The following is a 12,038-nucleotide window of genomic DNA, read 5'->3' as shown; positions in this document are numbered from 1 at the left end:
AGATTTACAGTGTAATGATTTACACTGTAAGGAAAATCATCTACAAGTGGCATAGATTTCAAACAACTGCCAATTTGTCCAGGACTGGCAGCAAATTCAGCCCGAGAGCAGACCATGTGATGATAAAATAAGTCTCCAAGAACCCCAAAATTTCATCACTGGATCTGCAGGTGGGGCGGCACGGTGGTGTAGTGGTTAGCGCTGTCGCCTCACAGCAAGAAGGTCCGGGTTCGAGCCCCATGGCCAGCGAGGGCCTTTCTGTGTGGAGTTTGCATGTTCTCCCCGTGTCCGCGTGGGTTTCCTCCGGGTGCTCCGGTTTCCCCCACAGTCCAAAGACATGCAGGTTAGGTTAACTGGTGACTCTAAATTGAGCGTAGGTGTGAATGTGAGTGTGAATGGTTGTCTGTGTCTATGTGTCAGCCCTGTGATGACCTGGCGACTTGTCCAGGGTGTACCCCGCCTTTCGCCCATAGTCAGCTGGGATAGGCTCCAGCTTGCCTGCGACCCTGTAGAACAGGATAAAGCGGCTAGAGATACTGAGATGAGATGAGATCTGCAGGTGACTCCTGCAACTGTTGGTGTGAAAGTGCACACATCTACAATCAGAAAGAGATCGGACAAGTTTGACCTCCATGGGAGACGTCCCAGGAAAAAGGCTTTGCTGTCCAAAAGGAATGTCAAAGCAAGACTACACTTTGCCAGTGAACATGTAGGCAAAGACCAGGCCTTTTGGAATAACACGCTCTGGACAGACGAATCAAATGTGTGGCACAGACCAAAGACAGCTTTTCAGGAGAAGAACGTCATACCAATTGGGAAGCATGGTGGTGGAAATGTTATGATTTGGGGTTGCATCGCTGCCTCAGGGACTGGGAAACTTGCACTCATTGATTGAACTCCGAATTCTGAATCATATCAAAGAGTGCTTGAAGATAATATGAGGCCATCTGAGTTTGAACCGGAGGTGGGCCTTTTAACAAGATAATGATCCTAAGCACATGAGCAAATCCACCAAGGAATGGCTCAAAATGAAGAAATACAGGGATATGGAATGGCCTTGTCAATGCCTAGATTTGAACCCCAGTGAAATGTTGTTGGGGGGGTTGAAAAGGTCAGAACATGCAAGAAACATCTTGGAACTGAAGGAATTTTGCATGGAAGAGCCGTCAAAAATTTCAACAAGCTGATGTTAGAGACTGGTGGACAATTATGCAAAATGTTCAACAAGAAGTTCTCATCTCATCTCATTATCTGTAGCCGCTTTATCCTGTTCTACAGGGTCGCAGGCAAGCTGGAGCCTATCCCAGCTGACTACGGGCGAAAGGCGGGGTACACCCTGGACAAGTCGCCAGGTCATCACAGGGCTGACACATAGACACAGACAACCATTCACACTCACATTCACACCTACGCTCAATTTAGAGTCACCAGTTAACCTAACCTGCATGTCTTTGGACTGTGGGGGAAACCGGAGCACCCGGAGGAAACCCACGCGGGCACGGGGAGAACATGCAAACTCCGCACAGAAAGGCCCTCGCCGGCCACGGGGCTCAAACCCGGACCTTCTTGCTGTGAGGAGGCAGCGCTAACCACTACACCACCGTGCCGCCCCCCTACAAGAAGTTATTTCTGTTAAAGGGGGCAATATGAGCTTCTGAAGCTCTGAAGCCAAGGGTGTATTTCTCCACAGAAGAAAGATAACATCTATTAATATTTTTCTTGAAAGAGCTAATTTTCCTTGTTGTTTCGTTCATCACCTTTATCTGTAGGCACTGTGTCAAAAGGGTGAAATGTTTGCTTCGTTAAACATGTTGAGAAAAGTCTACAATTTCCGTGGGCTGTACTTATTTCTTCACACGACTATATACACTCACGTGTGACTTAGAATAAATCGAGAAACATCTTTGAACGTGGTCTCCGTGTCAGTGATGTCAGTCCCGGACCCGTGAGGAAACCAGTCGCTGAGCAGCAGACGCACAGGCGCTAATAATCCAATCTTCTTTTCTCAAAACTTGGATGCACACATTACAGAATGTTTACCCATGTGAGAAATACTCAGCTTTAATATTTTTGAATATCCAGCTGATTACATTTTGTTAAGTTGTTTTTAAGCCATGCAGTTTACTTTATTTCAATGATAGCAGTTTCTTGTTGTAAGCAGTATAGACCCCTTTGCAGTAAACGTCATTCATACGGTACGAAAATTGCGCGCGCAGCCTGGACCCAAAAAAGACTCAGAAATGCCTAGTTGTTGTGTTTTCGGGTGTCAGAATCATAGCAGTGATGGGGTTAAAATGTTCAGAATTCCAGCAGGATCTCACCCATTCCAAAAAAAAAATCGCCGACGTCTATGACTACAAGCCATCAAACGTGTAGACTGGGATGAAAGCACCATCAAAAATGCGCGGGTTTGCAGCGCCCACTTCATCACAGGTAAGATCAGGCTATTTATTAAATCTTTCTTTTTTATTCTTTCTAGTCTTCGTTTATTGATGTAGCAAAATACTTTGGTAGCGTTTGTCTGATTAGCTGGGTCATAGTTACACAATGTAATGAATATTGTTAGCATGTTAACTTAGCTTAGCATGCAGTTTTGTTTGTAGGAGAGGTCTCGCTTGACTCAAGCAGTCCAGATTTTGTGCCATCATTATTTGTGTATGCCGAAAATCACAATTTTAAAGCAAGGATGGAAAGGTAAAATTGTGTGCTCTCGCTCTAAATGCCAACTTACGTTGACTGCTCTAACCTAGCTCCCGCCCCGTTCAGTTTCATTTCTGCTCTCTGCCTCTCGCTTTTTACGCAGCTCTGATTTCTCTTAGCTGCACTCTTTACTCTGTTGCAAGGCTGACACTTGCACGACTTTTGGCCATGATTTTGTCGTGGCAAGTCGTGCCATTTTGGGGCACGAACTGGGAGGCTCCCGCACTGTTCACGACTAGTTCACGCATAGTTCACGAACTTACGAACTGGCATGATGAGTTCACGCATAGTTTGCGCATAGTTTACGCACTTCCCGCATTGGCACGACGAGTTTGTGCAATTCGGACGGTGTCGTGCCGACTTGGGCACGCCATATAAAAAGGGGGCCTCCCCAACCCCTGGTCATTTTTGAATTGGCTGTGGAAGAGACAACATGCTGAATATCAGAGACACAATCATTGCAGAGAAGAGAAGATGCTTTGTTTTTTTAGGCATGTTGTCTCCTCGCTGGTGATCTCTGGAATGGCGAGAAGTGTCCGGGAAGCCCTATATATACCCCCGCACCGACGCGAGCGCCACTGTCGCGCAGTAGTCGTGAACTGCTCGTGAACTGCTTGTGAACTCGTCGTGAACTGCTCGTGCCATACGCAAACTGTTCGTGAAGTGCGTAAACTAGTCGTGAACTGCTCATGCCATCAATGCATGACCGTGTCAGTGGGAAGGCACGGCCACGCTGCGACGCGCACCAATTCGTGAACATGTCGTGAACTACTCGTGAACTCGACGTGAGCTGTTCGTGAACTATTCGTGGCAGTTTGTGACAGTCGTGGCATGGCGCGCACTTCCACGCACTGGCACGCATCCTCCCGCATCGTCCCGACGAGTTCACGACGAGATCATGAACAGTTTGCGCATAGTTCATGACCCGGTCGCGAAATTTTGTCGTGACCAAAATTTTGAACATTTCAAAATTCTCGTCCCGACATGGCACGCAGTCACGACGGGTTTACGCACACTTCACGCCAGTTTACGACTAGTTTGCGCACTGGCACGACTTGAGTTGTGCCAATGCGTGCCACGGAATCGTGCAAGTGTCAGCCTTGCATAACATTCCTTTCATGCCATTACCTCCTGCAAATTGCTGTTTAGTGTTGGTATTTGCTGTTGTAGCTAAAGCCACATTGCCATCACATCACTGGCATAATTTGATTAAAACAAAATGAATATGAATGTCCCATTGTTAATCAAGTTGTACATGCCCGCACATAACATAATCATATGCGTCTAAAGACTTGTAGGCGCGAAGTTTTTCGTGGGTGTACACTGAAGTCTTGTCAATAAGGTACGAGTATATATCTGGCCATTGTATACCAGGGAACTTACTAACATCGTCCGTCCACTCTTTAATTAAATACGGATCCGGTAGGCGATGTCCACTTGTTAGAGTTAACTTATTTATGTAGCATTCTCGATCTTGTAACGACAATTGTTTGGCATAATCTGACAGCTCATAATGCCGGTCTATGGGCAGCGCCATTGTTTCTGGGTCCAGGCTGCGCGCGCATCCTGGCAACACTCGGTTTGTTTACAAACATGCGAAGGGGTCTATACGCGGTTGATTTCGGGTCCGCAGACCACCAGGGGGCATCGTGAGTTTTAACATCGATGCAAAAAAGTGCACATTGTAGGGCTGTAACGATACACCCAACTCACGATTCGATTCGTATCGCGATTTTTGACCCACGATTCGATACACCCACGATTTTTTTTAAATGTATTTTTAAAGTAGTAAATTTGACTTATTAACATTTACTTACTTACATTAACTATTTAATAACAAATAATTCAGACCACTGCAGAGAATGAGTAATATGTATGCAAAAATGAACAAATGTATATCCAAAGATTGTTTTATTTCTCAAAATAATACTGTTGAGCCGGAAGCTCTGTTTTTTTCGGTTCTCAAAAAGTCATTTTTCCAAATCGTGTAAATCCGTTAAGATTTTTTTTTTTGGGGGGGTGGCTCTCTCACTGTCTCACTCTCATAGGGCCAATGATTTTCTGTGATCGCGGAAAACAGATGGAAATTATGGAATTTTTATAGTGAAACATTGCTCGCGTGTCAAAATGTAACTGCCGCAGAAGGCTTCCGCCCAAGCAGACATGCCTTCAGTGTTGCCAGATATTGCTAACGTTTTCCACCCCAAAATATGTTCAAAACCAGCCAAAAAGCACCTAAACCCGCCCAATCTGGCAACACTGCATGCCTTTCCGGTCAAGTGATTGTGATTGGCTTGTGGCACACCTAGCCAGCCAATGAGCTGCTTGTTTACAGATTCGCTCCCCGCGTCACAACCAGAATGGCGACCGCTTAAAAGAAACGAATGCTCTGCCAGTGGCGAGTGTGGACGTTGCGTGACTCGCAGAAGATTGTCGCAGGTCGGCGAAAAAACGACTTACTAATAGATATAAAAATAAAAGTAATTTAAGTAAGTTTAAAATGTAATTTAAATAAAAAGTAAAGTATTCATAAATTGAAGTTTGGAAGCGCCTCTGTTTTTGGACTGAGGAGAAGTTTGAAAGGGTGTACTGCGATTCTGCCTTCTTGTATCGCGACACGGATCGTGGCTCTGCGTATCGCGATTTCGATACGCATATCATTACAGCCCTAGCACATTGATATCATTTGATGAAAAGAACATGAACATAATTTTTAAAAACTAATGTCAGAGAGCACAATGAAGCATTCGTATCTCTCTGGGGCAGAAAAAACGCAAAACGGAAACCGCAAAATAAGTTTTAAAGTAATACAAAAATAGTGCAAACTGTTTCAAGATCGGATAAATAATTCCAACACTGCCCATTTCCATGCGTAGCAAAACAATCAGGATGAACTTTTTTTGCATTTATTACAAACATTACGCTTTGCTCGACAGAAATCAAAACTTTGTATGCGTGTAATCTTTTGAGAGGAAATAAAGTTCAAGTTAGCTATCTGCAAAAATTCACACCCAATTATCTGAAAATCAATTGAATACGATTGAACGCTGACGTTTACACAACATTATATTCGGAGCGCATCGTGATAGAAAGCACACGGCGATGAAGAACTGAAAGGAATTTATGAAGTCACTCAGCTGTGTGATAGAGTCGAATAAAGCTCTAATCAGAGAAGAGAGCTTGGATGGTTCAGTGCGAAGGTTTCATAGCACTACAAATCTCTTCTCATTAAACTTTAATAGGACTGCAGGGTGGAGATAGGGCACTGCATTAAAGTCGGCCGCACCACGCACGAACCGACACGGCAATCCGTAAAAACACAGCCTCCAATACCTTCTCCTTACTGGAAGGTAAATTAAAGATTTTCCTCATGGCCCGAGAATCTAAATTGCATTCATAAGTGATAAGAAGGATCACAATTTATTGAGGCCACTGAAATATGAGAAAATCTGTCCTTCTTATTTCCTAATTATATTTCACCTCGTTTATTATTGTATATGGACGTTTATTCCGATTTATAATAAGACTGAAGAAGAAATCATTTTCGCAGTATCCGAACTGTACAGTAATTATATAAAATCTCAAGACCAGGTGTCCAGATTTGTAACAGCAATAACACTCTCAAAAGGACGACGCCCACGTTTACACCCACCTTCGACCATTGCTGTTCGTTTTCTAGTATGACGCTTAAATTTATATTACTGATTAATCTTGAATTTGACATAAAAATGGATCAGATTCTCTTTATGTTTCATAAGCGGTAAGTCAAGCCAGGTTTGGGGTACTCACAGGCTGACCGGGTTCACCATCTTCTCCCTTGTCTCCTGGGATTCCATCAAGTCCCTAGCAAGGCGAGGACAGTGTGGATTAGACACAGACTGACTTGTGACATCACGACATTATTTATTCATTTTTGAAGATTTATAGATGTAGAGAGCTCAATACTCACAGCAACACCAGGCTCACCAGGAGGTCCAGGGTCTCCAGGGAAGCCAACAGGACCCTACATGAACAAATCATCAGGATACAGTCAGTTCAGCAGAATTAATAGTGTTTAATAGTGTTGGAGATGAATGTCATGATATATGTTAACCTGACGTTTTTCTCTGAATAGAATTATATGGATAAGTATTACATTAGCATCAATTTACAGTTGTTAGCCTTAATGTACAAAATACAGAGAGGCTAAAAACCTCAATATTATGGATATAATAGTCCATTAATACCACCCCATTAGCATGCCCATCGAAATATCATCAGATACGCTTACAGGATTTCCCTTAGGACCGTCATCTCCAGGTGGTCCTTTCCGTCCAGCGGGACCTGCAGCTCCAGGTGGTCCTGCTTCACCCTTCTCTCCTCTCTCACCTTTGGGACCCTGTAGATTAAATCAGAAGCATGAATGGCCCAAAGATAATATCTTATAATATCAGTCACTATGAACACACATCCCTGACATAAGCATGAATTAAAAATGTGAGTGGACCGAACGCACGTTGTTGAAGTACGCTATAAGATCAGAAAATAAATGGACCAAATGAACATCTCTGAGCTACAAATCAACTTAAGTCAAAAATCATGTTCCTGAGGTACAGTATAAAATAACAACTATAAATGGACCAAACGTACATCCCTGAGGTATGGTGTGAATCAAAAATATGAGTGAACCAAACCGATGTCCCTGAGGTACACCAGAAAATAACAAATATGAGTTGACTGAACACACATCTTTGAAGTACACCAGAAAATCCCTGAAGTACACCGTAAATCTGCCCTGTGATGACCTGGCGACTTGTCCAGGGTGTACCCCGCCTTTCGCCCATAGTCAGCTGGGATAGGCTCCAGCTTGCCTGCGACCCTGTAGAACAGGATAAAGCGGCTACAGATAATGAGATGAGATGAGACACCGTAAATCCCTGAGGTGCACCATAAAACTCCAAGGTACACAATAAATCTCTGAGGTACACCATAAATCAGAGAGGTACACCATAAACCTCCTAAGGTACACCATAAATCCCTGAAGTACACCGTAAATCTCTGAGGTAAACTGTAAATCCCTAAGATACACCATAAAACTGGGCTACACCTTAAATCCCTGAGGTATAACATAAATCTCTGAGGTACTCCACAACCATGTGAGGTACACCATAAATCCCTGAGGTACACCAAATATCCCTGAGGTACACTGAAAATCTCTGAGGTACACTGCAAATCCCTGAGGTACTCCATAAATCTCTGAAGTGCACCATAAATCCCTGAGGTACACTGAAAATCTCTGAGGTACACTGCAAATCCCTGAGGTACTCCATAATTCTCTGAGGTACTCCATAAAACCCTGAGGTACACTGAAAATCTCTGAGGTACACCATAATCCTCCTGAGGTACACCATAAATCATTGAGGTACACCATAAATGTCCTGAGGTATACCATACACCTCCTGAGGTACACCATAAATCCCTGAGGTACACTATAAACCTCCTGAGGTACACTGTAAATCCCTGAGGTACACCATAAATCTCCTGAGGTACACCATAAATCCCTGAGGTACACCATAAAACTCCTGAGATACACCGTAAATCCCTGAGGTGCACCCTAAATCAGAGAGGTACACCATAAACCTCCCGAGGTACACCATAAATACCTGAGGTACACCATAAACCTCCTGAGATACACCATAAATCATTGAGGTACACCATAAACGTCCTGAGGTATACCATACACCTCTTGAGGTACACCATAAATCCCTGAGGTACACTATAAACCTCCTGAGGTACACTGTAAATCCCTGAGGTACACCATAAATCTCCTGAGGTACACCATAAATCCCTGAGGTACACCATAAAACTCCTGAGATACACCGTAAATCCCTGAGGTGCACCCTAAATCAGAGAGGTACACCATAAACCTCCCGAGGTACACCATAAATACCTGAGGTACACCATAAACCTCCTGAGATACACCATAAATCATTGAGGTACACCATAAACGTCCTGAGGTATACCATACACCTCCTGAGGTACACCATAAATCCCTGAGGTACACTATAAACCTCCTGAGGTACACTGTAAATCCCTGAGGTACACCATAAATCCCTGAGGTACACCATAAAACTCCTGAGATACACCGTAAATCCCTGAGGTGCACCCTAAATCAGAGAGGTACACCATAAACCTCCCGAGGTACACCATAAATACCTGAGGTACACCATAAACCTCCTGAGATACACCATAAATCATTGAGGTACACCATAAACGTCCTGAGGTATACCATACACCTCTTGAGGTACACCATAAATCCCTGAGGTACACTATAAACCTCCTGAGGTACACTGTAAATCCCTGAGGTACACCATAAATCTCCTGAGGTACACCATAAATCCCTGAGGTACACCATAAAACTCCTGAGATACACCGTAAATCCCTGAGGTGCACCCTAAATCAGAGAGGTACACCATAAACCTCCCGAGGTACACCATAAATACCTGAGGTACACCATAAACCTCCTGAGATACACCATAAATCATTGAGGTACACCATAAACGTCCTGAGGTATACCATACACCTCCTGAGGTACACCATAAATCCCTGAGGTACACTATAAACCTCCTGAGGTACACTGTAAATCCCTGAGGTACACCATAAATCCCTGAGGTACACCATAAAACTCCTGAGATACACCGTAAATCCCTGAGGTGCACCCTAAATCAGAGAGGTACACCATAAACCTCCCGGGGTACACCATAAATACCTGCGGTACACCATAAACCTCCTGAGATACACCATAAATCCCTGAGATACACCATAAATCCCTGAGGTACACCATAAACCTTATGAGATACACCATAAATCCCTGAGGTACACCGTAAATCCCTGAGGTACACTATAAATTCATTTGGTACACCATAAATCCTTGAGATGTACCGTAAATCCCTGAGGTACACCATAAACCTCCTGAGATACACCATAAATCCTTGAGGTACACCGTAAATCCTTGAGGTACACCATAAATCCCAAAGGTGCATCGTAAACCCCTGAGGTTCACCATAAACCAGAATTATGCTGTAAATCAGACACGTTAATGAACTGAACAACCATCCGGTTAAGAAACGGATAATCAACAGTTAATATACAAATCATATAAATTTAAGCATGTCATCAGACATGTGATGGGACTGAATGCACATTTCAGAGATACATCTTAAATCTGAAATAAAGGGGGCCAAACTCACACCCTCGGGCTACACCTCTGAATATCGGTAAAGGTAAAGTTCAACTTTTGCGGCTGATTGACGTCCAAAAGATTCCTGAGATCGTAAGAAAGAAATACTTTGTGCGAGGTACATTTTCTGGAGACATATTTTAAAAGAGAATATCTGCTTTATCTTCTTCAAATGCTTAACCACACACACACACACACACACACACACACACACACACACACACACACACAGGCCACTTACTGCTGTTCCGGGCTCTCCAGGAGGTCCAGGATTTCCAGCTTCACCTTGTTCTCCCTGTAAGAGAATTCACAGGTTAAAAGCTTCACCATGGTAACCAAAAGCACGCCTATGGCACCGTCTGTCAAAAAAGCAGCGTAATTAAGGATGACAGCAGCGTGCTCAAAATAACACGAGCAGCACTTGAGAAATTCTCGTTTTGTTTCTGTTGGTACAGGTGAGCGGAGGCGGTCATCTCTGTACCAGTCTATTCTTAGCGCTCTCAGCAGGAGCAGCATCCTGGAGGTCTCGCTCCAGAGTAATCTCAGCAGCCTCATTAAACATTGATACTGAGACCGGACCTGACAAATACCAGCACAGCTAAAGGAGCGCTGCTGGAAGCGGTGTTTACAGGAAGAAGAAGTGTTACTTACCTTCTCTCCCACTGCTCCCATGCCTCCGATACCACCAGGTGGGCCTTGCGCACCCTGAAACGCAACATCAGATTAATCAGAGAGGACTCTAAAAGGAGCATTAATGGAGGTGGGTACGGCTCCTGTAGACTACAGGTGTGTGCAGCTTCCTATAGTCTAAACAGCTTGCTTACACATGAACACAACCTGGACTGCAATGGAAACAACAGATTTAGGAGAAAAGATTATAAATATATTTGTAAGCAGCAATGTCCAGGGGCCAAGCATGATTTCCAGTGGATAATTCTTACCAAGTTCTACAGGACACTAAAAGGACCACAATGTTCTCATTTTGTGATGGTGGCTCAATGCTAACGATGCAAAGTCCATACTGAAAGCTGATTGGTTGATATTAATCCAAAGTATTTTACATTTGTAAAGAAACTTACGTCAGCTCCAGGTGGACCCTGAGGACCTCTTGGACCTGGTGGACCAGGTGGACCCTGAAGACAGAGACAGAAGGGCGTCATTTATAAATTTATATACCAGAGTTATATTTCTGTTCCCATTGCAGGAGACTCAGAAGGTCTTATGGTCTGGGGTTGATAGATGTTAACGAGTAACTAGTGTTGATGTTAACGATTAAACAAAAAGAATTTCATCAGCTACAGAAGAAAATCGAACATCAAGCCCACGGTGTAATTACTGAGCACATAACGAAGGGATTATTTACATGAAGCAGAATGATCCTGTATGGGAGAATTTTACAAAAAAAGCAAAAAAAAAAAAAACCCAGTTAAGAAAAAAAGACCCGAAGACAGTGATATGCATATTTATTTGTTTATTTATTTATTTATTTGTTTGTTTGTTTGTTTATTAAAAGGAAAAATAGTTGGTTGATTTTTCTTTACTTGTGACTTGGACCATTTGGAACATGTTTTTTTTTAAGTTAACGAAAGCTCCAATGAAGCGAGTCTGATTTAGCGAATTCATGGTGCGTGAAAGACTTTTATTTTTTTAAGTCAGTTCTCAATAAAGAAAAAAAGTCTGAGAGAGAGGAAATTATACCTTTTTTTAAAATAATATTTTCTCTCTGAGCCTCGCACGCTGCTTTGTGTTCATTACTGCTTAAGCGATAACCGTTGATGAACATTAGAAACAATCCAAATAGGAAATTCCTTAATTTTACACACTCTCATGCTAAAACATGCATTAACTTCAGCCGGGTTTCTAGAAAGAACTAGAATTTAATTATTGAACAACAGGCATTATTTTTTTCGCGGTGCAGTTTTCATCAAATCCTGCGCTCTGATTGGCTGGCGAGCGGGTCCATATCCTACGGTACGCACCCCAGTTACGGACCTCTGGCGACTCGCTCGTTCACAACAACAACAAACATAGTAGCAACTTTTGTCAACATTTATTTTCGCATTAATTTTACAGCATGGATAGCGATAACGACAGTGTTCACAGCGAAAGCGAGTTTTAC

The 12,038-nt window shown here is 43.2% G+C and overlaps 1 protein-coding gene across 1 annotated transcript in view; it reads right to left on the bottom strand.

The window, feature by feature from the left end:
• Window positions 1-12,038, bottom strand: part of col11a1a (collagen, type XI, alpha 1a) — a 256,824-nt gene that overhangs the window by 25,231 nt on the left and 219,555 nt on the right. The window contains exons 48-53 of the mRNA XM_060922694.1: window positions 10,999-11,052; window positions 10,571-10,624; window positions 10,161-10,214; window positions 6,971-7,078; window positions 6,650-6,703; window positions 6,490-6,543 (exon numbers count right to left, since the gene is read on the bottom strand). Coding sequence (XP_060778677.1) covers window positions 6,490-6,543; window positions 6,650-6,703; window positions 6,971-7,078; window positions 10,161-10,214; window positions 10,571-10,624; window positions 10,999-11,052 — 378 coding nt within the window. The remainder of the gene's footprint in view (window positions 1-6,489; window positions 6,544-6,649; window positions 6,704-6,970; window positions 7,079-10,160; window positions 10,215-10,570; window positions 10,625-10,998; window positions 11,053-12,038) is intronic.

The sequence above is a fragment of the Neoarius graeffei genome, chromosome 5, assembly GCF_027579695.1.
Source record: "Neoarius graeffei isolate fNeoGra1 chromosome 5, fNeoGra1.pri, whole genome shotgun sequence".
Taxonomy (NCBI): domain Eukaryota; kingdom Metazoa; phylum Chordata; class Actinopteri; order Siluriformes; family Ariidae; genus Neoarius; species Neoarius graeffei.
The sequence above is the reverse complement of the archived record's forward strand: the minus strand, read 5'-3'. Positions and strand labels throughout refer to the sequence as shown.